The sequence below is a fragment of the Vidua macroura genome, chromosome 27 (genome assembly GCF_024509145.1).
Source record: "Vidua macroura isolate BioBank_ID:100142 chromosome 27, ASM2450914v1, whole genome shotgun sequence".
Classification (NCBI taxonomy): Eukaryota; Metazoa; Chordata; class Aves; order Passeriformes; family Viduidae; genus Vidua; species Vidua macroura.
In genome coordinates this window covers 4,079,649-4,107,563 of record NC_071597.1, presented here as the reverse complement: position 1 = coordinate 4,107,563, position 27,915 = coordinate 4,079,649, and the positions used below count along the sequence as shown (strand labels likewise).

Below are 27,915 nucleotides of genomic sequence, written 5' to 3'. Positions count from 1 at the left end.
ATTAAAGAACTCCTATTGCACATCCACGAGTTCACGATAGCACAAACACATTCTGGAGCTTGCACAGACCCAAAGAGTAACTCATAGCTCTGTGTGTATGAAGAGCTGTGTGCACACACATTTCCAAAGGAGACACAGGCACAGACACTTCTCCTTCTGACATGTCCCCACAGATGTGCAAACACACACATTCCCTCCTTTTCCTGCTCCTGCAGCTGAGTCTTTGCACTCACATCTATGTGAACATTGCCATCCAGAGATGTGCACACATAAAGCACACCCCAACACGGATCTGTGCCCACACACTTACATATACACCCTCCCTTCTTCCCTCCTCAGCTCACCCTGATGGTCACCGGTTTTTGCCTTCCCGTGTGTCAGCATTGGGCTGCTGGTTCCCACCCTGCCCTGTTAAAACTGCCTTCGGGAAAGTATTCGTGCCTCGCTGGACATCTTACCCTCTGTTCAGCCTGTCAGTACACGAACTGTGTCATGGGCTTGCCTGACTCCTTGTCCTTCCCCACATGGCTCCCGCCCTGCTGCAGTTATCCCTGGTTTCCTCAGCAGCGTCCACGGCTCATTGTGTCCTTGCCTGTGTTCCTGGTTTGTGTGCACTTGTGTTCAGGCAGGGTCCCCAGGAATCCATGAGGGAGCACAGATTCGTGCATGAATGCACCCCGATGTGCAGGAACCTCTGTGTGTGGGAGTGTGTGTGTGAGTGTGTGTGAGTGTGTGTGTGTATGTGTGAGTGTGTCCTGCTGTGTTACTCGACAAGTGAAATGCGTTGATCGCACTGGAGACGCTCTGCACTGCTCTGCCCTGAGCATCACAGAGCAGCGTTTTCCCGGCGTCACAAGGAGCCCCGGGTGCAGATGAACAACGATGTAGCAGCGTGCAGGAGACTTGTCCAGGGAAGAGGCCCTGAAATGCACATCCTGCTTTCTGTGCCCTCCTTTTCCAGCTGTACGAAACACAGACAAACAGACACACAGACACACTGACAGGTCTCTCCAGGCCAGGGCATAGCTGCTCTTCCCTATGCTGCATCAGTTTGGTTTCATGGACACGGGGAAGGTCTGAAGCTTTATGCCCAGCTCCTGTATCCATGTGAGTGGATTTCTTTCCAGTGCCCTGAAGGACAATTCGGGAGTGCCCAACAGGACAGCAAAGGGGAGATGTGAGTGAATAGATGATGGGAGCGAAGGAAACCCAGGGCCTGTCAATCCTCAGCTCCATGATACCAGCCCGATCCACTGACCGCCCCCCCCGACTCCGCTGCTTCGGACGTGCAGAGACCCGAGCGCCGCCCCACTCCCAGCGCGCTCGCCTCCCCTCCGTTCCCGGCCAGGAGTCGGCGAGAGCCCGAGCAGCGCCGGCGCAGGGCTGTGCCCCGGGGCGGAGCTGGCAGCGTTGCAGAGGAGGCGGCACGGGCGCAGCAGAGCCGGGGCTGAGGGGCACAGCGAGGCTCGGCCGGCGGAGCGGCGGCATGCGGCGCTGTCGGGGCGCGGGGCTGGCGGCGCTGGCCGCGGTGCTGCTCGGTGCGTTGCGTTGGCGGCCGGGGGCGTCTGGGTCGGGGGCTACGTGAGACCGCCTAGCCCAAGATTCATCTCTTATCCTCCTGCTCCTTTTCGGTTCTTATTTACCCTCTGTTCCCTCCTTTGCCGTCATACTTTCTTCCCTCCGTGAATTTATTGCTTCCCAGTTTGCCTTTTTTACTTCATGTCTGTATCCCTCTCTCCCTCCCAGCTGGCGTATTTTTGTAATTTCGTTCTGATTTTTCCTCAAAACACCCGTCATAGATTCTTGTCCTCAGACAAACACCCTCAGTGAAATTAGCTCTTCATACATTATTACCAGAACATATCCCAGTTTGCTCTGATCCGTCGCCCTCTCCCATCTCCCCCTGCGTGGCATTTTCTGTAAAAGAAAACTGATTCTTCTTTTCCCCGTGACAGGGGCTGTGGCCAGAGCCCAGGTAGAGCAGGAGGCGTCACTGGAGACCACCGAGTGCATCGGCATCAACATCACCTGCTCACATCCAAAAATCCAGGCCAGCGACTGGATCCAGTGGTATCGTCTACTCCCTGGCCAAGGACCTGAACTCCTCGCACTCACTATGAAAGACTCCAAAGAGCTGCCGGACAGTTCGGGCCAGCTGCGGGTGTCGGCAGACCGGCGCTGGAGCGCGCTGTGGCTCGGGCGGCCCCGGCGCGGGGACGCGGCCGTGTATTACTGCGCGCTGGGGGCCACGGGCAGAGGAGCCGGGGCTGCGGCCGGGCACGAACCGCCGCGGGCGGGGCCGGCCGGGGCCAGCAGGGGGCGCTGCCGCTCGGCCCGCCGGGCCCCGCTTTGCCCCGCAGCTCCTTCCTCTGCCCCGAGCCCGCACGCACCGACCCCGCACAGCCCCGCACGGCCCCGCACACGCCTCACAACCCGCCTGCAGCCTGCGCTCGCACACTCGCCACACACAGCCCGGCCTCCCCTCGCTCCCGAGCCCGCCGCAGCCTCACACCAAACTGCTGCCGCCTGCGCCTCTGCCAGCGCCTCTCGCCCTCCGGCCACGCCTGCTGCTGCTCTCAGCCTGCTTTGCAAAGCAAAGACATGCTCCTGGAGCTGCTCCAGCTCACCTGGGCTAGGAACTGACCAAGCAGCAGCACTGAGAGGCACACAGGAGCTGGGTCATGGAGTGCTGTCACCTCACCAGGTCATGACGTGATCGGTGTTTGCAGTGAGCCTTTCTGAGGTGACAAAGGAATCTCCATCTCTGTCGCTGCAGAAATGTCTCTGTTCCATACTGCCAGGTGGATAAGAAGCAGCAATCTCACCTGGATGTGTAAATCAGGTGTGCTTTCAATCCCACCTGAGCCTGGCATTCACTTCTCTACAGGTTTCATTCCCATCCTCACTCTTCCCCAAACACTCATGGATGAGCATTCAGCACCTTCCTGAAACAGTAGAACATCCGGGAAGGAAAACAATAAATCGGTAGGAGTAGAGGAGCATTTCAAATCATCGAAGTGCTCGTTTGCACCCCCCACCCCCTTAAACTAATTGGTCCATTCCCTTCACGTTAGGAACCTGTCAAGCATCCAGAAGTACAAATGCCAGGATCTAGCAATGCTGCAAGTGTTAGAGGGAGACACTTGAAAGACTCAGCTCCACATGAGGTTTCTCTCCAGACACATGTTCGAGACACCCCATTTCCTTTGGGGACAGGAGCCTTTCAGCATCTAGAGGAGCTCCTTGGGCTGACCACGTTCAGCAGAGGCCACAGTCAGGGCATGGGAAAGGTGAGAGTGTCTGGTTCTCTAAGGCTCACATCACGTCCATTTTCCTTTCCAAGGGAAGAACAAGGAACAGGGAAAGTGAGGACAAAGCACACAATGACACCCATCTGGCAGTAGGTGATAAAGGAGAGAAGGAGGGAGCTCAGAGCTCTCCAGCTTCTAATTGATGGGCCATTAGGAAACTGCTGTGAAGTGGCTCAGGCTGAGCCTTGCCAGTGGCAAGAAGGGACAAGAGGAACGGGAGGATAAAGTAGGTTTGAGGAGGTCTTATGGGATCAGGGAACACAAACCTGGGAATGCTTGTGAATCTGAGCAGTCTCCAGCCTCGGAAATGTCTAAAAATCGTCAGGATTTGGGGATTAGCAGTGCCCTGACAGAGCGGAGGACACCTCAGGAAGGTGAGAAACCTCAGTGGGGAAGAAGCCCCCGAGCTCCCAAGTGGCCTGGCCTGGCTGTGCAGCAGAGCTGGCCATTGCAGCTGCGGAGGTGAGGACTCCACTGCGAGCTGAGCGGGAACAGCCCCTTGCCATGAGCGAGGCCCCAGAGGCACGGAATGCTCACAGGGCCAGTGGCTGAGGGAGCCTCGGGGGCTGCTGCTGGAGGAGTGAGAAACGCACAAGGAGCATCTCAGGCACTGCAAGGACAGCTCATTGCTCTGCCTGCTCCCGCCGCTGCTTCCTTTGCTCCCGCCGAGAGTCGCTCCCGGCAGCTCTGTTCTCTCGGGGCTGCCACGTGGCTTTCGGACTCTTCCGCACTCAGCAAACACGCAGCTTGCTCTCGGCATGCACCTCGCATATCTCATCCTCACCGTCTTCCTGGCCCAGCTCCTGGGTAAGTCCTGCCTTTTCCCCAAGGCTCTCCTCTTCTTCTTCTCTCTTCCCACAGGAAACCCTCAACACGCTAAGCAAGACCTTATAGGGAAATACCAGGGAATAGATGGAAATGGCTGAGAAAAATCCGTTCTTCTTTGTGGTTTTCTAAGTATTTGCTCAAGAAGCTTTTCGGTTTGTAAAGGAAAAGGGAAGGAAGAGAAACCTCAGTCTTCTTCTCTGTCTTTTCTCTCGCCATCAATGCATCTGCATCTGCCTCTCTCTTCTGATCCAAGTGCTGGCACCTCGGGAGATCTCAGCTTCTCTACAGTCCCACATTCTTCCCATTGAAATGTACATTCCAGGATCCCGTTAAACCTGCCACAGGTATCTCAAAGTTCTCAGGTCACTGACATTATCAGGGTGTCTCCTTCTGCTTCCAGGCTGACCCAGCTCTGCCACTGCTTCCAGTGTTCTCTGGGCTGTCAGCACAACCAGGGCTCCCTCGTTCCACTCGCAGCGTTGTGTGTACTCAGGGATCAAGGAGCCTTTAGAGGTGACAGGGATGGGGAAGCAGGATGAACCTTTCTGCTGTACCTCGGTGGGTGCCTCAGGCAGCTGGAGGGGAGCTGTTTCCAACTCGCAAAGTTCAGGCATGCCAGGTTGTTCCCGGCCCCTCTGTGCAGGATGAATAATAGCAGAGACACAGCCCAGCTCTCCTTTGGGTGATGCAGAGCAAAGAGCTCTGAACTCCTGCCCAGAATCTTTTCGAACTCGGCTACAAGGCAGGGAGCTTTCTCCACCAGGGTTTTGTATCCACATCATTTAGCTTTCCATAGTAATTCCCCGGGGAAGTGCTGAAATTGACGTTCTTCCAGGTGCCACGGGGCAGGACACGGTCACCCAGGAAGATGGAGCAGTCACTGTGAAGCAGGGACAGCCCTTCCACACCACCTGCAAATACCAGAGCAGTATTTTCAGGGGATTGCTCTGCTACCAGCTGCAGAGAGGCCAAGCCCCACAGCTGGTCTCCTATCAAACAGGGAGTGGCCCCAGGCACAGCGGCCGTATCAGCACGCACCTGAACACCACGGGCAAATACAGTGTCCTGCAGCTGGAGGAAGTGGAGCTCTCTGACAGTGCCTTGTACCTCTGTGCTCTGCAAGACACCCTGCTGCAGGGAGCTTCCTCGGCTGTGCAACAAGCCAGGGCAGGGAGGGGATGTGTCAGGGCAAGGCTGAGCTTGGGGAAGGGACCCTGATCTCACCCTGATGCTCACCTGAAGTTCCATCCACATGTGTGTACACTGCTCTGATGGTTTTGGGCACATTCATTTTAGCATTTCCCTTGGGGAAGTGTCTCAGAATACTTTGACTCATTTCTGCATTGTGCAGTGTCTGAGAAAAGAAAAATACCCCCTGTGCTTGCCTGGGACCTTGTCCTGCCACACTCCAGACTTTTGGCCCCACATGTCCTCAGCAGAGGCCAGGGCTGGTTGTGTGTTCCTGCCTTGTGTGCTCTTGGAGCAGCCCCGTTTGCATGGAGCCACGGGAAGCACGGATTTGTCTATGGCTCCACCGTGCTGAGCAGGGCCCTGGCTCTGTCCGTGTGTGTCCCTCAGCGGGAGGGAATTTGCTGCCTCTGCCAGGGACAGCGAGCACTGCTCTGGCCCTGAACAGCAGAGAGCAGCAGCTTCCCAGGCTCACAAACAGCCTGAGTGCAGCCGAGTGGGGCCGGCAGCTGCCCGCTGCAGGTGGGTGCGGGCTGGATCTGCTTCCCAAGCGGTGTCGCTGCTGTGTGCGATGGGACACAGCTGTCTCTTGTGCCTGGCCGTGCCCAAGGTCCTTGTGTCGCTGATTGTGCTGGTGCCGAGAGAGGCGGGGGCTGAGGGCGGCCGGGGCGGAGCTGGCGGCGTTGCAGAGGAGGCGGCACGGGCGCAGCAGAGCCGGGGCTGAGGGGCACAGCGAGGCTCGGCCGGCGGAGCGGCGGCATGCGGCGCTGTCGGGGCGCGGGGCTGGCGGCGCTGGCCGTGCTGCTGCTCGGTGCGTGGCGGTGCCGAAGGGGGGCCGCGGTCTGGGGATGGGGTGATCCCGCAGGTCCTCGCAGGCTGCCGTCCTGTCTGGCTTCTTCATAGACCTCTTCCCGAGAGCTGTTCTCCCGTTCATCCTTCCCTTTTCTCCATCCCGTAGTCCCTCAGAACTGTCCTGATTTTATTCAATGTCCAACCCGCACAAGCATTCCATAACTCTCCTTCTTTATTATTTATAATGTCAGTTCTTAGCCCTTCCCATTTTTTTTCTTTTCTTTTAGTGCTCTCTCCCACATCCTCCCATTCTCTAGTGACTGCACCGTTCTTACTGGCATTCACCGATTCATCTCTCCATAAAGCAATAATGGACACTTCCATTCTTGCTTATCGTGATATCCCCTCGGTACTATTTTTCTGATCATCTCTGAACGTTACTAACTGTTTCTGCGGGATTTGATCTGTGCAGTGTGGTAATGTAGAATTTGAAGTTTCACCTTTTTCTTTCCCCGGCAGTGTCTTCAGGCAGAGCCCAGGTACAGCAGAAGCCACTCCTGGAGACCCCCGAGGGCATCGGCATCAATATCACCTGCTCACATCCCAAAATCCAGAGCTACGATTTGATAAAGTGGTACCGTCAGCTGCCGAGCCGAGCACTCGAATTCCTCGCCCTCACTGCTAGAGGCTCCAAGGATGTGCCGGCCATTGCGGGCCAGCTGCGGGTGTCGGCAGACCGGCGCTGGAGCGCGCTGTGGCTCGGGCGGCCCCGGCGCGGGGACGCGGCCGTGTATTACTGCGCGCTGGGGGCCACGGGCAGAGGAGCCGGGGCTGCGGCCGGGCACGAACCGCCGCGGGCGGGGCCGGCCGGGGCCAGCAGGGGGCGCTGCCGCTCGGCCCGCCGGGCCCCGCTTTGCCCCGCAGCTCCTTCCTCTGCCCCGAGCCCGCACGCACCGACCCCGCACAGCCCCGCACGGCCCCGCACACGCCTCACAACCCGCCTGCAGCCTGCGCTCGCACACTCGCCACACACAGCCCGGCCTCCCCTCGCTCCCGAGCCCGCCGCCGCCTCACACCAAACTGCTGTCGCCTGCGCCTCTGCCAGCGCCTCTCGCCCTCCGGCCACGCCTGCTGCTGCTCTCAGCCTGCTTTGCAAAGCAAAGACATGCTCCTGGAGCTGCTCCAGCTCACCTGGGCTAGGAACTGACCAAGCAGCAGCACTGAGAGGCACACAGGAGCTGAGTCATGCAGTGCTGTCATCTCACCAGGTCATGACGTGATCGGTGTTTGCAGTGAGCCTTTCTGAGGTGACAAAGGAATCTCCATCTCTGTCGCTGCAGAAATGTCTCTGTTCCATACTGCCAGGTGGATAAGAAGCAGCAATCTCACCTGCATGTGTAAATCAGGTGTGCTTTCAATCCCACCTGAGCCTGGAATTCACTTCTCTACAGGTTTCATTCCCATCCTCACTCTTCCCCAAACACTCATGGATGAGCATTCAGCACCTTCCTGAAACAGTAGAACATCCGGGAAGGAAAACAATAAATCGGTAGGAGTAGAGGAGCATTTCAAATCATCGAAGTGCTCGTTTGCACCCCCCACCCCCTTAAACTAATTGGTCCATTCCCTTCACGTTAGGAACCTGTCAAGCATCCAGAAGTACAAATGCCAGGATCTAGCAATGCTGCAAGTGTTAGAGGGAGACACTTGAAAGACTCAGCTCCACATGAGGTTTCTCTCCTCATGTTCGAGAGACCCCATTTCCTTTGGGGACAGGAGCCTTTCAGCATCTAGAGGAGCTCCTTGGGTTGACCACGTTCAGCAGAGGCCTCAGTCAGGGCATGGGAAAGGTGAGAGTGTCTGGTTCTCTAAGGCTCACATCACGTCCATTTTCCTTTCCAAGGGAAGAACAAGGAACAGGGAAAGTGAGGACAAAGCACACAATGACACCCATCTGGCAGTAGGTGATAAAGGAGAGAAGGAGGGAGCTCAGAGCTCTCCAGCTTCTAATTGATGGGCCATTAGGAAACTGCTGTGAAGTGGTTCAGGCTGAGCGTTGCCAGTGGCAAGAAGGGACAAGAGGAACAGGAGGATAAAGGAGGTTTGAGGAGGTCTTATGGGATTAGGGAGCACAAACCAGGGAATGCTTGTGAATCTGTGCAGTCTCCAGCCTCGGAGATGTCCAAAAGTCGTCAGGATTTGGGGATTAGCAGTGCCCTGACAGAGCTGAGGACACCTCGGGAAGGTGAGAAACCTCAGTGTGGAAGAAGCCCCCGAGCTCCCAAGTGGCCTGGCCTGGCTGTGCAGCAGTGCTGGCCATTGCAGCTGCGGAGGTGAGGACTCCACTGCGAGCTGAGCGGGAACAGCCCCTTGCCATGAGCGAGGCCCCAGAGGCACGGAATGCTCACAGGGCCAATGGCTGAGTGTCACAATCCGCTTCTTGCGGGGTGTCGTGATGGTTCTTTTCACCGATCCCAAAAGTGCAAAAAAGGCAAACAACAAGGGACTATCAGTTAATCACAACAAATGCACCTTTATTAGGGGCCAAAACACTAAATGCGATAGTGGGGATAAGAAAGGAGATAAAAGGATAGAGAGAGAGAGAGAGAGAGAAGAGGGCTATGGGAATAGCTGCCAACACAGGCGAGATCCTCAGTGCTGCGGACGATGGGGATCCGTCTGTCGTGTCGGGGGAGTCTTCGAAGTTCTGGTCGACTCGGGGCTTCAGTTATAGTCCACAGAGGAAAGAGGGGGGAACAAGTGTAACAATGAAAGTCCACTGTAATCGCCACGAGGGAACAGGTGAGTCCACAGAAACCACCAAAGCAAGACGAATACAATGAAGAATAAGTCCATTGAAATTACTGAAGGGAAACAGGTCATGTCACTAGTGGTCAGACCACCAATTTCCCCTCCTCCCTATAGTAGGGGTCTCAGTCTCAGTCCTTGGGAGGAGGGTTCTCATTCTTTCTTTGTCACAGTGGTAACGAGGCAGATGAGGGGTCTTCAACGAAGGACCACGGGAGTCACCCCAAAAGTTCATTGGGCTTAAGAACGGAGATTAGAAGCAGGCCGCGCATCAGGCTGTCCCGTGCTGGCTCCATGTCAGGTCTTTGCCAAGTCCTTGCCAACTCCTTGCCAAGTTCTTACCAGGCCTTGTTGGGAACAGCCAGCATGACGGTTCAGTGGTTCCACCTGTGCTGTGTCCTGTTCTTAGCCGGAACTGCAGTGGAGGAAGGGATTCTTTCTTGTGGCAATCGGAAGGCAGAATGGAAAATGAGGGGCTTCAGACGGGCTCTTACACCACCCCGTGACTGACGATTGCCCTCGAAAAATCTTCATCAGCAGGATTCCATGGTGTTGTTGTGGAGTCTTCAGGATTCGTCAAATTTTGGCAGCACGTCCCAGGGAAAAGAGAAGAGGAAAATGGAAAGAAAGAATAAACAGGAAAACTAAAACAATCACAACATATTAGTAAACAAATTGTAATTAAACAATAAGCAAAATACAATTAGTATTAATTAAATCAATAATAGTTAAACAATAAATTGTTCAGATAATAATCAATATTCATCAATTGAACAATAGATTGATCAAATAATAAACCAGTATAATCAATATTAAACAATAAAGTAATAAACCTAGTATAATCAATATTACTGAGTACAATTTTATAATCAATAAACAAAAAACAATTAAAACAGTGATTACAACAAATCATAAGAGAAAATTATGTAAAACATATCTTCTAACCTTATAATCTCCTTGTGTCTACAGTCCTGGGAACATCTATCGTGTAAAGAATGTCGGCCAAGTGGTGTGCATTAATTATAGATGTCAATTTTGTTAGTAGTTTCATCATTTTCCAATTCACAATGAGCAAGATTACTGATAAAACAAAACCAATCATAACTAAAATCCAAAGAACAACAGTGGGATGACACAATTTGTTCAGGACACCAGTGGCGGTAGGCGACCACCCGAAAAGGGTATCCCACCCCCTGTGCTCAGCATCACTTTTCACCCTTTCTACAACACGATGTATTTCTTGCACATTATGATGAACAGTTACCAGAGTTTTCTGTCATTCTCCTTGATTTTTCCTAGGATCTCTATTAGATCTTGATGAAGTAATAATTGCTTTACCAGAGTAAGGTTCATCCCAATGGGAGTAGGCAGTAGCTTGTGAATCATGGTAAGATTGGATTCTAAAAGTTCATGTGAAGTAACTGGAGCTACAAAAGAAAAATCGCATCCTGCAATTTTAGTAAAGTTACAAGCACAAAAATTTGAATGATTTTTAGTAGCTACTACTGTACTTTGTATAAACACAGTATCACAAGCGGTTCTGAAGCAGGCACACCCATTGCCTGTATATACAAGGACTGTTTCAGAAGTCTCGTTAGGATGAATATCAAAATGACAGATATTTTGTTCTGTCTCCAGACAAATATCTTGAGCTACAATTGCATTACCTTCACAGATAAACCCTAGTTGTTCTCAAATGGTACAGGACTCTAAATTGACAGTTTGCCATTTGTCATCAATTTGACGGGCCCATTCTCTATGTTCAGAAGGATAGAAAGTGGCTCCATCATGATTTAATCCTAGTGCGATGATAGGGAATATCAAATGCACTGAGGCATTACTTATGGTCAACACAAATGCTGTGGCTGTGTTTGTGTTAGGGTCATAGGTAAAATTCACTAAATTCCACCAGGATTGGAAATCTCTTTCAAAGTCAGTGGCACTGTCCCAGACTATTTTCCTCATTTCAGTAGGAAAAGTGCCTTCTTCACCTTCTCTTATAATTGAGGCAGCAACTGACTGCATCCATCATTGAGCCTGGATACAGCTAAGAGCTAAGGAAACATTGCTTTGTGTGGCATTAAGTGCATCAATTATCAATTTGCTATCATTCACATTTATCTTTTCCCAATTTGCTAGAATGTTTGATAGCAACCACTGATGTGTTCCCAAGGCCGATAAGGACGATTGCAGTGGTTGTTGTATTTTGGTTAAATCTTTAGTCGTGGAAGCCAATTTATACATTAATACTTCTGAATCAATACTATTTAGGATTCCCAATCCTGTTCCCACAACACCAGTTATGTCTCTTGGCAGCCAGTTTTTTAGGAGGGTTCCACTGTTGCAGCCAGGTTGTCCAACCCTGCAAAGAGGTTTGCAAAAAGGGTGAACAAGCTGGTTGTATTTCTGAGACATTGTTTTGCATCAGTAATTTGACTTGTTTAAGAGACCATGCCGGATTAAATAATATCTGTTGTTGGCCAGTTTTCCTGATTACATATGGTCCAACTTCAAAAATTTTCAGGGTAAGCATAACTGGTGGTTGGGCTCGAGTGGTGGTAGTGGTGGTGGTATAACCTGTAGTAGATTGGGCTACAGCATTTATTATAAACTTAAAAGAAAGCCCTTCGGTGTTTTTTCCCATAAGCAAACCACTTCTGCAGTCTGTGTTAGTGTAAAATTGTGCCAACAATCCTGTATGCTTGGGTGCGTACAAACCTTTTTGTGCTTCAAGAGATCCTTTCACTTTTTCTGCATGCTACCACAATTATTTCAGACCACGGTCACTCAGCTGGTTTCTGGCCATGGGGTTGTGGTAGGATGCAGAAAAGTATTACCAGTTTATCATGGATTAGGTGGTCTTCATGTCCCTTGGAGTTCTTCTGAAAAAGTAAACACAACAGAATTCTGTCACCAAGAGGAAGAAAGGTTAGAATGATGGAATTATCCAGCATGTACTTGTCCAATGCTCTTTCCCTAGAGCACCAGAGGCTTCCCGTGCATATTTCTTCAGAGGGGGTTTTAGCACAAGTGCTACTAGTCCTATAGTAAGAGAGGTCCACCAGAACAGGTTGGCCAGGGTCATGAGCTGGATTATTAGGATCATTTGGTAGAGAGCACAGGAGTCAGTGTAGATGCAGACCAAAGAGGAATTCTGTGCTTCTCGTTGAAAAACACTCCAGACAGCTACCAGCTCCCCAACGTGTACACTACCTTCTCCCTCTGTAATCATTTGCTCACCAGAGGAAAAGTGGAGGGCTTCTGCCCTATATTTCCATACTTTTCCTTTCCCTTTAGCAGAAGCATCAGTAAACCAAGAGTTTGCTGATTGTTCGGGGCAGAAAGGAGGGGTTACTTTGATTACAGAGGCAGGTTTGTCCAAGCTGTCTGTTTCTTGGATTGCTAAAGTTTTTACAGGTCCTTCTGTCATTGAGAAGAAGTTACCTGAGCATACCACTTTCTCACTAAGGCCCTCTGGGCCACCCCGTCAGGAGGGGGAGTCCCACTAGTGACTGTCTTAATAACCTTGAAGGGGCCTCTCAATACAATTGGTTGTTTTTGTGCAATTTTTTCTACTTCTAGGAAAGCCAAGATAACCATAAACAATCCTTTTTCCCAGGTAGTGTATCTTTTCTCAGCATCTTTGGAACCACGGGAATAAAAACCAACAGGTCTTGTCGGAGCCTCAGGACCCCGCTGCCATATGTGTACTGACAGCCCTGAGGAGGCAAATCCCCATTCCACCTGGAAAGGATCTGTAGGATGGATAGGGCCCAGTGCTTGATGAGCTGTTGCTTCAAAAATCAGCAATTGCAATGCTGACTCCTGAGAAAGACTCCAATCCCATTTCACCCCTTTCCTCAACAAGCCATAAAGGGGAACAAATGGGTCGTTCCGGTTACTAGGAAATCTGTCTGGTCTTTCTACAGGAGATACAGCTGCTATCGTTTTTGGAAGGAGAATTGCTGTAGGTTTGAGTGATTCTGGAAGCCCACAAATTAAAGGGGTCATTATTTCGGGCTTCACAGGTAATTGCATCAGGGATTCAAAGCCAGGAATTCATTTCTTTTTGTGAGTCATTTGCAGGCAAGCAGCTTTGTGCACATTTTCCAAGAGTTGATCGGGGGTACTAATTCTAGCTATGGGATCTCCCCTTTCCAAGGGGCTTGTTCCCCCGGCCCAAAAAGCTGCACGCTGTGTCAGGGACCATGTGTCACGTTTATCTCCTGTTGTTAAGAAGACACCATGTCCCCAATACCCACTGGCTTCCTGTTCAGTTAATTGAATTTGATCACCACCAGTGAGGGACACCCGGAAAACATATTCTGTTTCTGATTCATGTGGAGGGTGTCCATATTCCCTTTTAAGCTTAGCTAGCTCGGTGGCAGTGTTTACTTGTGATGGTATGCGTTTGGTTGTGATGTGAAGTTCGAGATCATCATCACTGAGATAGCTATACACTGAGATAGTTTTAATCAAGGGTCTCAAGTGATGGTAGCAATGTTCCCCACAATTACTTGCTGCTTCAAGTTCTTGATGAGGATAGATTTGTTTAATGTGAGGAGTTTCCTTCTCCTCAGGCTCTGTAGAGGAATCAGCATGATGTGATTTGTTAACATGTTCCTCTGTTAAGGCAGCTCGCAATGCATAGATCACATTTTTTGCTTCATAGAACTGTTTTTGCAAAATTTCAACTAGATTTTGAAGGGAGTCTATTATAGCATGTTCCTCACTTCTTCGCTCGAAGCCATTTTCTATAGCTGCCATAAGACAAGCTCCCAAAACTGAGCATAAGATAATTTTATTTTTGCCCAGTTTGAATTTTGTTTCATGTTGTAATGAACACACTCTATCAATAACATTTTCTAAGTTAAACCAATTACTCTGTGCCCATTTTTCTCCTTCCGTAGAAGGTTTGGCATTGTGTTTGGCTAGTAGTGCATAAAATTCAGCTTTAATTTCAGCGCTAAGATTGTCACTCATTTTGTGAAGGGACCAAAACCACGACAGGGAGCTACAAACTTAAGTTCCACAAAACTACACAGCCCTCGCTGTGTCACCCTTCGCTTCCCTGGCTGGGTGAAAGGACAATCATCTGCCTGGGAGGCTCTGCTTAGTTGCTTCAAGTTGTCCCTTCCTTCCCAGACCAGATACACACAACAACAACAAAACAACAGTGTCCCGCCTTTTGCACTAGGGGATCCTTTGTGAAATTCCAAAGACAGTGTGGGAGCCTTTTCAGCTGCAACCCTTCTGTCTAGACAGAAATCCTGTCCGTGACGCCAATTTTAATGTCACGATCCGTTTCTTGCGGGGTGTCGTGATGGTTCTTTTCACCGATCCCAAAAGTGCAAAAAAGGCAAACAACAAGGGACTGTCAGTTAATCAGAACAAATGCACCTTTATTAGGGGCCAAAACAGTAAACGCGATAGTGGGGATAAGAAAGGAGATAAAAAGATAGAGAGAGAGAGAGAGAAGAGGGCTATGGGAATAGCTACCAACACAGGCGAGATCCTCAGTGCTCCGGACGATGGGGATCCGTCTGTCGTGTCGGGGGAGTCTTCGAAGTTCTGGTCGACTCGGGGCTCCAGTTATAGTCCAGAGAGGAAAGAGGGGGGAACAAGTGTAACAATGAAAGTCCACTGTAATCGCCACGAGGGAACAGGTGAGTCCACAGAAACCACCAAAGCAAGACGAATACAATGAAGAATAAGTCCATTGAAATTACTGAAGGGAAACAGGTCATGTCACTAGTGGTCAGACCACCAATTTCCCCTCCTCCCTATAGTAGGGGTCTCAGTCTCAGTCCTTGGGAGGAGGGTTCTCATTCTTTCTTTGTCACAGTGGTAACGAGGCAGATGAAGGGTCTTCAATGAAGGACCACGGGAGTCACCCCCAAAAGTTCATTCGGCTTAAGAACGGAGATCAGGCCGCACATCAGGCTGTCCCGTGCTGGGTCCATGTCAGGTCTTTGCCAAGTCCTTGCCAACTCCTTGCCAAGTTCTTACCAGGCCTTGTTCGGAACAGCCAGCATGACGGTTCAGTGGTTCCAGCTGTGCTGTGTCCTGTTCTAAGCCGGAACTGCAGTGGGGGAAGGGATTCTTTCTTGTGGCAATCGGAAGGCAGAATGGAGAACAAGGGGCTTCAGACGGGCTCTTACACATTGTAGCACCTGGAAATGCCATAGGGGTCACAGCCCACAGAGCTGATGGGCACTCGATCACAGCTGAGGATGCTGCCAACAGCAGCTGAGGTGGAGGATCCCACCACGGTGTTCTGTGGGAAGGAGCTGAGGATGGGGCCAGGCAGGGTCACCACCACAGGGGAGGGCTCAATGACGACGGTGGAGTCCTGGCACTGCCTGACACAGGGCTCATGGCAGCTGTTGGCCAGCGGGGTGGGGCCACAGGGCCGGCATGGCCAGCACAGGCTGTAGCAGGACATGTCTCAAAGTCAAAAGTGCACCTGGGAGAGGGAGCAGACAAGAAACAGATCACAAGGGTGAATGGGAGCAACCAAGGCCACTCCTGAGTTGGGACCTGGAGCCTTGGCAAGGAGCTTTCTTCTTTGTCCTGCAAATAGCAGCCTGGCCCAGGGAGTCTCTATCCTAATTTCTCAAGGAAGAGCCCCTGCAGCCACCTTTCAGCTTTTCTCAATTACACAAAGTCCCCCAAATATCTTTGCCATGAGAGTGGACTGAGCACAGAAGAAAACAACCTCCGCTGAGATATTTGTCTACTGGATCATTTTGTAAGAGCAAGAGAAAGGGATGGGGCTTCAGACTCACCTGGTTTACAGTCTCAGAAGCTTCCTGGGTGCAGCTGAGCAATGATGTAGCAGCGTGCAGGAGATTTGTCCAGGGAAGAGGCATTGAAATGGAGTCCCTGCTTCCTGAGCCCTCCTTTTCCAGCTGCTCTAAACAATCACGTTCTGCTACTGCCAGTTGCCAGCCCCAACAAGGATGGGTTCACCCAAGTTTCGATTTTTAACTTAATTCTGTTTGAAATGTTGGGAGTGCCTCAGCAAGGCTTGGAGTGCTCAGACACATACAGACATACGGACACACAGATACATGGATACAGGGACACACGGACAGGTCTCTCCTATCCAGGGCATAGCTGCTCTTCCCTGTGATGCATCAGTTTGGTTTCATGGACACGGGGAAGGGCTGAGGCTTTATGCCCAGCTCCTGTATCCATGTGAGTGGATTACTTTCCAGTGCCTTGAAGGACAATTCGGGAGTGCCCAACAGGACAGCAAAGGGGAGATGTGAGTGAACAGATGATGGGAGCGAAGGAAACCCAGGGCCTGTCAATCCTCAGCTCCATGATACCAGCCCGATCCACTGACCCCCACCCTGACTCCGCTGCTTCGGACGTGCAGAGACCCGAGCGCCGCCCCACTCCCAGCGCGCTCGCCTCCCCTCCGTTCCCGGCCAGGAGTCGGCGAGAGCCCGAGCAGCGCCGGCGCAGGGCTGTGGCCCGGGGCGGAGCTGGCGGCGTTGCAGAGGAGGCGGCACGGGCGCAGCAGAGCCGGGGCTGAGGGGCACAGCGAGGCTCGGCCGGCGGAGCGGCGGCATGCGGCGGTGTCGGGGCGCGGGGCTGGCGGCGCTGCCCGTGCTGCTGCTCGGTGCGCGGGGGTGGCGGTGGAGGTGGCCGAGGCAGGAGCTGGGGCTGGGTCTGCCTGGGATAAGCATTGGGATCGCGATTTGTCTCTGGCACTCCTGCTGCTCTGCGCTTCCTTTTCACCCACTGCCCTCAACCCTCCTCTCCTCAATTTATCCGTTCTCTCCCAGCTTGCCTGCTCAACTACTGCATTTCTTTAGTTATTCATGGAAGCATTCAATCCACTACCCATCCATTCATTTCAGCCAGTCTCTTTTCCTCATTCCAGTCTCCCCTTCTGCAGTCTGACTCTTCTCCAAAATATCCCACATTCTTATGTTCAAGTAATCACGCTCGGAGAAATAGTCTCTCCATGCTTTATTCTCAGAACAGATCCCAGCTACCGGTGCTCTGTCCTCTTCTGCCCTCACGCCTCTTCGCGTGCACGGCAATTGCTGCTGATGGAAAATGATTGTTCTTTTCTCGGTGGCAGTGGCTGTGGCCAGAGCCCAGGTAGAGCAGGAGGTGTCACTGGAGACCATCGAGGGCACTGGCATCAACATCACCTGCTCACATCCCAAAATCCAGACCAGCGAAACAATCTACTGGTACCGTCAGCTGCCGGGCAAAGGCCCCGAACTCCTCGTGAGCACTCACAAAGAATCCACAAAGCTGCCGACCATTGCGGGCCAGCTGCGGGTGTCGGCAGACCGGCGCTGGAGCGCGCTGTGGCTCGGGCGGCCCCGGCGCGGGGACGCGGCCGTGTATTACTGCGCGCTGGGGGCCACGGGCAGAGGAGCCGGGGCTGCGGCCGGGCACGAACCGCCGCGGGCGGGGCCGGCCGGGGCCAGCAGGGGGCGCTGCCGCTCGGCCCGCCGGGCCCCGCTTTGCCCCGCAGCTCCTTCCTCTGCCCCGAGCCCGCACGCACCGACCCCGCACAGCCCCGCACGGCCCCGCACACGCCTCACAACCCGCCTGCAGCCTGCGCTCGCACACTCGCCACACACAGCCCGGCCTCCCCTCGCTCCCGAGCCCGCCGCCGCCTCACACCAAACTGCTGCCGCCTGCGCCTCTGCCAGCGCCTCTTGCCCTCCGGCCACGCCTGCTGCTGCTCTCAGCCTGCTTTGCAAAGCAAAGACATGCTCCTGGAGCTGCTCCAGCTCACCTGGGCTAGGAACTGACCAAGCAGCAGCACTGAGAGGCACACAGGAGCTGGGTCATGGACTGCTGTCATCTCACCAGGTCATGATGTGATCGGTGTTTGCAGTGAGCCTTTCTGAGGTGACAAAGGAATCTCCATCTCTGTCGCTGCAGAAATGTCTCTGTTCCATACTGCCAGGTGGATAAGAAGCAGCAATCTCACCTGCATGTGTAAATCAGGTGTGCTTTCAATCCCACCTGAGCCTGGAATTCACTTCTCTACAGGTTTCATTCCCATCCTCACTTTTCCCCAAGCACTCATGGATGAGCATTCAGCACCTTCCTGAAACAGTAGAACATCCGGGAAGGAAAACAATAAATCGGTGGGAGTAGAGGAGCATTTCAAATCATCGAAGTGCTCGTTTGCACCCCCCACCCCCTTAAACTAATTGGTCCATTCCCTTCACGTTAGGAACCTGTCAAGCATCCAGAAGTACAAATGCCAGGATCTAGCAATGCTGCAAGTGTTAAGAGGGAGACACTTGAAAGACTCAGCTCCACATGAGGTTTCTCTCCAGACACTTGTTCGAGACACCCCATTTCCTTTGGGGACAGGAGTCTTTCAGCATCTAGAGGAGCTCCTTGGGCTGACTACGTTCAGCAGAGGCCACAGTCAGGGGGCATGGGAAAGGTGAGAGTGTCTGGTTCTCTAAGGCTCACATCACGTCCGTTTTCCTTTCCAAGGGAAGAACAAGGAACAGGGAAAGTGAGGACAAAGCACACAATGACACCCATCTGGCAGTAGGTGATAAAGGAGAGAAGGAGGGAGCTCAGAGCTCTCCAGCTTCTAATTGATGGGCCATTAGGAAACTGCTGTGAAGTGGCTCAGGCTGAGCCTTGCCAGTGGCAAGAAGGGACAAGAGGAACAGGAGGATAAAGGAGGTTTGAGGAGGTCTTATGGGATTAGGGAGCACAAACCAGGGAATGCTTGTGAATCTGTGCAGTCTCCAGCCACGGAGATGTCCAAAAGTCGTCAGGATTTGGGGATTAGCAGTGCCCTGACAGAGCTGAGGACACCTCGGGAATGTGAGAAACCTCAGTGGGGAAAAAGCCCCCGAGCTCCCAAGTGGCCAGGCCTGGCTGTGCAGCAGAGCTGGCCATTGCAGCTGCGGAGGTGAGGACTCCACTGCGAGCTGAGCGGGAACAGCCCCTTGCCATGAGCGAGGCCCCAGAGGCACGGAATGCTCACAGGGCCAGTGGCTGAGGGAGCCTCGGGGGCTGCTGCTGGAGGAGCAAGAAACGCACAAGGAGCATCTCAGGCACTGCAAGGACAGCTCATTGCTCTGCCTGCTCCCGCCGCTGCTTCCTTTGCTCCCGCCGAGAGTCGCTCCCGGCAGCTCTGTTCTCTCGGGGCTGCCACGTGGCTTTCGGACTCTTCCGCACTCAGCAAACACGCAGCTTGCTCTCGGCATGCACCTCGCATATCTCATCCTCACCGTCTTCCTGGCCCAGCTCCTGGGTAAGTCCTGCCTTTTCTCCAAGGCTCTCCTCTTCTTCTTCTTCTCTCTTCCCACAGGAAACCCTCAACACGCTAATCAAGACCTTATAGGGAAATACCAGGGAATAGATGGAAATGGATGAGAAAAATCCGTTCCTCTTTGTGGTTTTCTAAGTATTTGCTCAAGAAGCTCTTCGGTTTGTAAAGGAAAAGGGAAGGAAGAGAAACCTCCAACCCCTTCTCTGTCTTTTCTCTCGCCATCAATGCATCTGCATCTGCCTCTCTCTTCTGATCCAAGTGCTGGCACCTCAGGAGATCTCAGCTTCTCTACAGTCCCACATTCTTCCCATTGAAATGTACATTCCAGGATCCCGTTAAACCTGCCACAGGTATCTCAAAGTTCTCAGGTCACTGACATTATCAGGGTGTCTCCTTCTGCTTCCAGGCTGACCCAGCTCTGCCACTGCTTCCAGTGTTCTCTGGGCTGTCAGCACAACCAGGGCTCCCTCGTTCCACTCCCAAGCGTTGTGTGTACTCAGGGACCGAGGAGCCTTCAGAGTTGACAGGGATGGGGAAGCAGGATGAACCTTTCTGCTGTACCTCGGTGGGTGCCTCAGGCAGCTGGAGGGGAGCTGTTTCCAGCTCGCAAAGTTCAGGCATGCCAGGTTGTTCCCGGCCCCTCTGTGCAGGATGAATAATAGCAGAGACACAGCCCAGCTCTCCTTTGGGTGATGCAGAGCAAAGAGCTCTGAACTCCTGCCCAGAATCTTTTCGAACTCGGCTACAAGGCAGGGAGCTTTCTCCACCAGGGTTTTGTATCCACATCATTTAGCTTTCCATAGTAATTCCCCGGGGAAGTGCTGAAATTGACGTTCTTCCAGGTGCCACGGGGCAGGACACGGTCACCCAGGAAGATGGAGCAGTCACTGTGAAGCAGGGACAGCCCTTCCACACCACCTGCAAATACCAGAGCAGTATTTTCAGGGGATTGCTCTGCTACCAGCTGCAGAGAGGCCAAGCCCCACAGCTGGTCTCCTATCAAACAGGGAGTGGCCCCAGGCACAGCGGCCGTATCAGCACGCACCTGAACACCACGGGCAAATACAGTGTCCTGCAGCTGGAGGAAGTGGAGCTCTCTGACAGTGCCTTGTACCTCTGTGCTCTGCAAGACACCCTGCTGCAGGGAGCTTCCTCGGCTGTGCAACAAGCCAGGGCAGGGAGGGGATGTGTCAGGGCAAGGCTGAGCTTGGGGAATGGACCCTGATCTCACCCTGATGCTCACCTGAAGTTCCATCCACATGTGTGTACACTGCTCGGATGGTTTTGGACTGCGTTCATTTGAGCATTTCCCTTGGAGAAGTGTTTCAGAATACTTTGACTCATTTCTGCATTGTGCAGTGTCTGAGAAAAGAAAAATACCCCCTGTGCTTGCCTGGGACCTTGTCCTGCCACACTCCAGCCCTGCTGCTTTTGGCCCCACATGTCCTCAGCAGAGGCCAGGGCTGGTTGTGTGTTCCTGCCTTGTGTGCTCTTGGAGCAGCCCCGTTTGCATGGAGCCACGGGAAGCACGGATTTGTCTATGGCTCCACCGTGCTGAGCAGGGCCCTGGCTCTGTCCGTGTGTGTCCCTCAGCGGGAGGGAATTTGCTGCCTCTGCCAGGGACAGCGAGCACCGCTCTGGCCCTGAACAGCAGAGAGCAGCAGCTTCCCAGGCTCACAAACAGCCTGAGTGCAGCCGAGTGGGGCCGGCAGCTGCCCGCTGCAGGTGGGTGCGGGCTGGATCTGCTTCCCAAGCGGTGTCGCTGCTGTGTGCGATGGGACACAGCTGTCTCTTGTGCCTGGCCGTGCCCAAGGTCCTTGTGTCGCTGATTGTGCTGGTGCCGAGAGAGGCGGGGGCTGAGGGCGGCCGGGGCGGAGCTGGCGGCGTTGCAGAGGAGGCGGCACGGGCGCAGCAGAGCCGGGGCTGAGGGGCACAGCGAGGCTCGGCCGGCGGAGCGGCGGCATGCGGCGGTGTCGGGGCGCGGGGCTGGCGGCGCTGGCCGTGCTGCTGCTCGGTGCGTGGGGGTGCCGAAGGGGCTGGCGGTATGGGATGGGGTGATCCCGCAGGTCCTCGCAGGCTGCCGTCCTGTCTGGCTTTTTCACAGACCTCTTCCGGAGAGTTGTTCTCCCGTTCATCCTTCCCTCTTCTCCATCCCGTAGTCCCTCAGAACTATCCTGATTTTATTCAATGTCCAACCCGCACAAGCATTCCATAACTCTCCTTCTTTATTAATTATAATGTCAGTTCTTAGCCCTTCTCATTTTTCTTCTTTTCTTTTAGTGCTCTCTCCCACATCCTCCCATTCTCTAGTGACTGCACCGCTCTTACCGGCATGCACCGATTCATCTCTCCACAAAGCAATAATGGATACTTCCATTCTTGCTTATCGTGATATCCCCTCGGTACAGTTTTTCTGATCATCTCTGAACGTTACTAACTGTTTCTGCGGGATTTGATCGGTGCAGTGGGGTAATGTAGAATTTGAAGTTTCACCACTTTCTTTCCCCGGCAGTGCCTTCAGGCAGAGCCCAGGTACAGCAGGAGCCACTCCTGGAGACCCCCGAGGGCATCGGCATCAATATCACCTGCTCACATCCCAAAATCCAGAGCTACGATTTGATCCAGTGGTACCGGCAGCTGCCGAGCCGAGCTCTCGAATTCCTCGCCCTCACTGCTAGAGGCTCCAAGGATGTGCCGGCCATTGCGGGCCAGCTGCGGGTGTCGGCAGACCGGCGCTGGAGCGCGCTGTGGCTCGGGCGGCCCCGGCGCGGGGACGCGGCCGTGTATTACTGCGCGCTGGGGGCCACGGGCAGAGGAGCCGGGGCTGCGGCCGGGCACGAACCGCCGCGGGCGGGGCCGGCCGGGGCCAGCAGGGGGCGCTGCCGCTCCGCCCGCCGGGGCCGCCTCGCCCCGCTCGGCCCGGGATCCCGGGGCGCTGCCGCCACCGGCACCGGCACCGCCACCGACACCTGCACTGACACCAGCACCGGCACCGAGTCACCGACCAGCTTGCAGTCTCCGGCCTCCCTCAGCCCCTCTTCTCAGCACTGGTTTAATGGGCCCCAGCTGCCTGATCTCCCTAGCACGAATCCCATCCAATCCCAAAGGCTTGTGAGCATCTACGTCGCTTAGTAAATCTTTAAGTTCTTCCGTCTGGATAACAGGAGTTCCGTGCTGCTTACCTTCCCTGTCTCCTAGATCAGGAGCCCAGTTGTCCTGATGATCATCAATCCCACTCCTGAAGACTGAGGCAAAGAAGGTGTTAAGCACCTCAGCCGTTCCCTCCTCTTAGCTGAATAGGTGTCCAGTGAAGAACGGTGATTGTCCTCGGTCCTCGTTTATGTATTTGTAAAAACACTCTTTATTACCCCTTACAGAATTGGCCAAATCAAGTTCGAACTGAGCTTTGTCCTCTCTACTTTTCTTTCTGCATGACCTAATGACATCCTTCAACTCTTCCTGAGCTGCCTGCCCTTTTTCCAATAGTGAGACACATTCTTTTTATTCCCTGAGTTCTTGGGAATGCTCCCTTCTCAACCAGGCAGGTCTTCTCCTCCACCTCCTCATCTTTTGGCACGTAGGGCCAGGCTGCTCCTGTGCATTCAAGATTGCTTTCATTAAGTATATCCAGTCTTGCAGGGCCCCTTTCTTTTAAGGGGCTGCTTCACAAGGGACATTCCAAATCAGTATCCTGAACAAGCCACAGTCCACCCTCTGGAGGTCCACAGTACAGGTTTTGTTGATTTCCCTTCCTTTAAATCCTATTGAAAACCTTAACATTTCATAGTTGCTGTGCCCAAAACAGCCTCCAGCCACCACATATCCCACCAGCACTCCTCTGGTTGTAAACAGCAGGTCTTCTGGGGCCCCACCCTTGGTAGGCTCCCTTTTACTTCGACTGCTTGGAGAGCATCTGCAGGGGGGGAATGATTGCAGAGAGACCAGGCCTGAATGCAGCAGAGAGATTTAATGAGTCACAAAGACAGAGAGAAACTGACTGCAAGTGCACAACAGCAGTGCTGCCAGCCCGGGCCCATCTGACAGTCCGTCCTCCTTGGCAGTGGAGAGGTTCCCACACGCTGCCTGTCTACCTGCCCCAGACAGGGAGACCACACTGATGGTCCCCACCAGGCTGCACTTGGTGACACCTTTCTGCCAAGGGGAGACAAAGCAAACAAAGAAAAGGGGAAGGCAAAGCCTTCCAGCTCTCCTGATACCAACACTCAGAAATGTCCATCCTTGGCCCAGCACCATGTTCTGAGTAACCTGAGCCGTCACCACGGGGCTTTCCCAGCATCTTCTTCAGGGGAGGGACCTTCTGCCATTGTAGCACCTGGAAATGCCAGAGGGGTCACAGCCCCCAGAGCTGATGGGCACTCGGTCACAGCTGAGGATGCTGCCAACAGCAGCTGAGGTGGAGGATCCCACCACGGTGTTCTGTGGGAAGGAGCTGAGGATGGGGCCAGGCAGGGTCACCACCACAGGGGAGGGCTCAATGACGACGGTGGAGTCCTGGCACTGCCTGACACAGGGCTCATGGCAGCTCTTGGCCAGCGGGGTGGGGCTGGCAGGTCCGGCATGGCCAGCACAGGGTGTAGCAGGACATGTCTCAAAGTCAAAAGTGCACCTGGGAGAGGGAGCAGACAAGAAACAGATCACAAGGGTGAAAAGGAGCAACCAAGGCCACTCCTGAGTTGGGAGCTGGAGCCTTGGCAAGGAGCTTTTTTCTTTGTCCTGCAAATAGCAGCCTGGCCCAGGGAGTCTCTCTCCTAATTTCTCAAGGAAGAGCCCCTGCAGCCACCTTTCAGCTTTTCTCAATTACACAATGTCCCCCAAATATCTTTGCCATGAGAGTGGACTGAGCACAGAAGAAAACAACCTCTGCTGAGATATTTGTCTAATGGATCATTTGGTAAGAGAAAGAGAAGGGACTTCAGACTCACCGGGTTAACAGACTCAGAAGGATCCCGGGTACAGATGAGCAATGATGTAGCAGCGTGCAGGAGATTTGTCCAGGGAAGAGGCATTGAAATGGAGTCCCTGCTTCCTGAGCCCTCCTTTTCCAGCTGCTCTAAACAATCACGTTCTGCTACTGCCAGTTGCCAGCCCCAACAAGGATGGGTTCACCCAAGTTTCGATTTTTAGCTTAATTCTGTTTGAGATGTTGGGAGTGCCTCAGCCCTGGGAGTGCTCAGACACATGCAGGCACACAGGCACATGGATACACGGACACACGGACAGGTCTCTCCAGGCCAGGGCACAGCTGCTCTCCCCTATGCTGCATGAGGTTGGTTTCGTGGACATGGAGAAAGGCTGAGGCTTTATGCCCAGCTCCTGTATCCATGTGAGTGGATTTCTTTCCAGTGCCTTGAAGGACAATTCGGGAGTGCCCAACATGACAGCAAAGGGGAGATGTGAGTGAACAGATGATGGGAGCGAAGGAAACCCAGGGCCTGTCAATCCTCAGCTCCAAGATACCAGCCTGATTCACTGATCCCCTCTTCCGACCCCGCTGCTTCGGACGTGCAGAGACCCGAGCGCCGCCCCACTCCCAGCGCGCTCGCCTCCCCTCCGTTCCCGGCCAGGAGTCGGCGAGAGCCCGAGCAGCGCCGGCGCAGGGCTGTGGCCCGGGGCGGAGCTGGCGGCGTTGCAGAGGAGGCGGCACGGGCGCAGCAGAGCCGGGGCTGAGGGGCACAGCGAGGCTCGGCCGGCGGAGCGGCGGCATGCGGCGGTGTCGGGGCGCGGGGCTGGCGGCGCTGGCCGTGCTGCTGCTCGGTGCGCGGGGGTGCCGAAGGGGGGCCACGGTCTGGGGATGGGGTGATCCCGCAGGTCCTCGCAGGCTGCCGTCCTGTCTGGCTTTTTCACAGACCTCTTCCGGAGAGCTGTTCTCCCGTTCATCCCTCCCTTTTCTCCATCCCGTCGTCCCTCAGAACTGTCCTGATTTTATTCAATGTCCAACCCTGCACAAGCATTCCATTCCTCTCCTTCTTTATTAAAGTCAGTCCTTAGCCCTTCTAATTTTTCTTCTTTTCTTTTAGTGCTTTCTCCCACATCCACCCGTTCCCTAGTGACTGCACCGTTCTTACTGGCATTCACTGATTCATCTCTCCACAAAGCAATAATGGACACTTCCATTCTTGCCTATCGTGATATCCCCTCGGTACTGTTTTTCTGATCATCTCTGTACGTTCCTGACTATTTCTGCGGGATTTGATGTGTGCAGTGTGGTAAAGTAGAATTTGAAGTTTCACCACATTCTTTCCCCGGCAGTGCCTTCAGGCAGAGCCCAGGTACAGCAGGAGCCACTCCTAGAGACCACTGAGGACATCGGCATCAACATCAGCTGCTCACATCCCAAAATCCAGACCAACGATTGGATCCAGTGGTACCGTCATCTGCCGGGCCGAGCACCCGAATTCCTCGCCCTCACTGCTAGAAGCTCCAAGGATGTGCCGGCCATTGCGGGCCAGCTGCGGGTGTCGGCAGACCGGCGTTCGAGTGCGCTGTGGCTCGGGCGGCCCCGGCGCGGGGACGCGGCCGTGTATTACTGCGCGCTGGGGGCCACGGGCAGAGGAGCCGGGGCTGCGGCCGGGCACGAACCGCCGCGGGCGGGGCCGGCCGGGGCCAGCAGGGGGCGCTGCCGCTCGGCCCGCCGGGCCCCGCTTTGCCCCGCAGCTCCTTCCTCTGCCCCGAGCCCGCACGCACCGACCCCGCACAGCCCCGCACGGCCCCGCACACGCCTCACAACCCGCCTGCAGCCTGCGCTCGCACACTCGCCACACACAGCCCGGCCTCCCCTCGCTCCCGAGCCCGCCGCCGCCTCACACCAAACTGCTGCCGCCTGCGCCTCTGCCAGCGCCTCTCGCCCTCCGGCCACGCCTGCTGCTGCTCTCAGCCTGCTTTGCAAAGCAAAGACATGCTCCTGGAGAGCACCTGGCCTGGGAACTGAGCAAGCAGCTGCACCCACAGGCGCACAGGGGCTAATTCATGGAGTGCTGTCACCTCAGTAGGTCATGGCATGAGAGGCGTTTGCAGTGAGCCTTTCTGAGGTGACAAAGGAATCTCCATCTCTGTCGCTGCAGAAATGTCTCTGTTCCATACTGCCAGGTGAATAAGAAGCAGCATTCTCACCTGCATGTGTAAATCAGGTGTGCTTTCAATCCCACCTGAGCCTGGAATTCACTTCTCTACAGGTTTCATTCCCATCCTCACTTTTCCCCAAACACTCATGGATGAGCATTCAGCACCTTCCTGAAACAGTAGAACATCCGGGAAGGAAAACAATAAATCGGTAGGAGTAGAGGAGCATTTCAAATCATCGAAGTGCTCGTTTGCACCCCCCACCCCCTTAAACTAATTGGTCCTTTCCCTTCACGTTAGGAACCTGTCAAGCATCCAGAAGTACAAATGCCAGGATCTAGCAATGCTGCAAGTGTTAAGAGGGAGACACTTGAAAGACTCAGCTCCACATGAGGTTTCTCTCCTCATGTTCGAGAGACCCCATTTCCTTTGGGGACAGGAGCCTTTCAGCATCTAGAGGAGCTCCTTGGGCTGACCACGTTCAGCAGAGGCCACAGTCAGGGCATGGGAAAGGTGAGAGTGTCTGGTTCTCTAAGGCTCACATCACGTCCATTTTCCTTTCCAAGGGAAGAACAAGGAACAGGGAAAGTGAGGACAAAGCACACAATGACACCCATCTGGCAGTAGGTGATAAAGGAGAGAAGGAGGGAGCTCAGAGCTCTCCAGCTTCTAATTGATGGGCTATTAGGAAACTGCTGTGAAGTGGCTCAGGCTGAGCCTTGCCAGTGGCAAGAAGGGACAAGAGGAACAGGAGGATAAAGGAGGTTTCAGGAGGTCTTATGGGATTAGGGAGCACAAACCAGGGAATGCTTGCGAATCTGTGCAGTCTCCAGCCTCGGAGATGTCCAAAAGTCGTCAGGATTTGGGGATTAGCAGTGCCCTGACAGAGCTGAGGACAGCTCGGGAAGGTGAGAAACCTCAGTGGGGAAGAAGCTCCCGAGCTCCCAAGTGGCCTGGCCTGGCTGTGCAGCAGAGCTGGCCATTGCAGCTGCGGAGGTGAGGACTCCACTGCGAGCTGAGCGGGAACAGCCCCTTGCCATGAGCGAGGCCCCAGAGGCACGGAATGCTCACAGGGCCAATGGCTGAGGGAGCCTCGGGGGCTGCTGCTGGAGGAGCGAGAAACGCACAAGGAGCATCTCAGGCACTGCAAGGACAGCTCGTTGCTCTGCCTGCTCCCGCCGCTGCTTCCTTTGCTCCCGCCGAGAGTCGCTCCCGGCAGCTCTGTTCTCTCGGGGCTGCCACGTGGCTTTCGGACTCTTCCGCACTCAGCAAACACGCAGCTTGCTCTCGGCATGCACCTCGCATATCTCATCCTCACCGTCTTCCTGGCCCAGCTCCTGGGTAAGTCCTGCCTTTTCCCCAAGTCCCTCCTCCTCTTCTTCTTCTCTCTTCCCACAGGAAACCCTCAACACCCTAAGCAGGACCTTATAGGGAAATATCAGGGAATAGATGGAAGTGGATGAGAAAAATCCGTTCTTCTTTGTGGTTTTCTAAGTATTTGCTCAAGAAGCTCTTCGGTTTGTAAAGGAAAAGGGAAGGAAGAGCAACCTCCAACCCCTTCTCTGTCTTTTCTCTCGCCATCAATGCATCTGCATCTGCCTCTCTCTTCTGATCCAAGTGCTGGCA

At 53.9% G+C, this 27,915-nt stretch overlaps 6 protein-coding genes and 2 gene segments (V, D, J or C); all 8 read left to right on the top strand.

Annotated features, from left to right (window-relative positions):
* The first annotated feature begins 1,486 nt into the window (after positions 1-1,486).
* LOC128819666 (uncharacterized) lies at positions 1,487-2,837 on the top strand. Its single transcript, XM_053999904.1, has 3 exons — positions 1,487-1,538; positions 1,956-2,536; positions 2,802-2,837. Exons 1-3 carry the CDS (start codon positions 1,487-1,489, stop codon positions 2,835-2,837), a joined length of 669 nt encoding a protein of 222 aa, XP_053855879.1.
* Positions 2,838-3,948: 1,111 nt separating this feature from the next.
* LOC128819586 (T cell receptor alpha variable 1-2-like) lies at positions 3,949-5,392 on the top strand. The segment is given in 2 exon segments: positions 3,949-4,118; positions 4,975-5,392. Coding segments are annotated over 2 exon segments (432 nt in total).
* Positions 5,393-6,086: 694 nt separating this feature from the next.
* On the top strand, positions 6,087-7,399 carry LOC128819665 (uncharacterized). Its single transcript, XM_053999902.1, has 3 exons — positions 6,087-6,138; positions 6,639-7,219; positions 7,388-7,399. Exons 1-3 carry the CDS (start codon positions 6,087-6,089, stop codon positions 7,397-7,399), a joined length of 645 nt encoding a protein of 214 aa, XP_053855877.1.
* Positions 7,400-16,425: 9,026 nt separating this feature from the next.
* Positions 16,426-17,786, top strand: LOC128819664 (uncharacterized). The gene is made up of 3 exons (XM_053999901.1): positions 16,426-16,557; positions 17,026-17,606; positions 17,775-17,786. Exons 1-3 carry the CDS (start codon positions 16,506-16,508, stop codon positions 17,784-17,786), a joined length of 645 nt encoding a protein of 214 aa, XP_053855876.1. The 5' UTR covers positions 16,426-16,505.
* A 1,235-nt stretch (positions 17,787-19,021) lies between these two features.
* On the top strand, positions 19,022-20,457 carry LOC128819587 (T cell receptor alpha variable 1-2-like). The segment is given in 2 exon segments: positions 19,022-19,191; positions 20,052-20,457. Coding segments are annotated over 2 exon segments (432 nt in total).
* Positions 20,458-21,084: 627 nt separating this feature from the next.
* LOC128819572 (alanine and proline-rich secreted protein Apa-like) lies at positions 21,085-22,612 on the top strand. Its single transcript, XM_053999834.1, is given in 3 exon segments — positions 21,085-21,223; positions 21,722-22,014; positions 22,016-22,612. Coding segments are annotated over 3 exon segments (654 nt in total). The 5' UTR covers positions 21,085-21,171; the 3' UTR covers positions 22,325-22,612.
* Positions 22,613-24,852: 2,240 nt separating this feature from the next.
* LOC128819663 (translation initiation factor IF-2-like) lies at positions 24,853-26,219 on the top strand. Its single transcript, XM_053999900.1, has 2 exons — positions 24,853-24,984; positions 25,480-26,219. Exons 1-2 carry the CDS (start codon positions 24,933-24,935, stop codon positions 26,217-26,219), a joined length of 792 nt encoding a protein of 263 aa, XP_053855875.1. The 5' UTR covers positions 24,853-24,932.
* A 1,246-nt stretch (positions 26,220-27,465) lies between these two features.
* The window catches only part of LOC128819568 (M1-specific T cell receptor alpha chain-like), a 235,618-nt gene continuing 235,168 nt past the window's right edge, over positions 27,466-27,915 (top strand). The window contains exon 1 of the mRNA XM_053999827.1: positions 27,466-27,630. Coding sequence (XP_053855802.1) covers positions 27,582-27,630 — 49 coding nt within the window. The 5' untranslated portion in view covers positions 27,466-27,581. The remainder of the gene's footprint in view (positions 27,631-27,915) is intronic.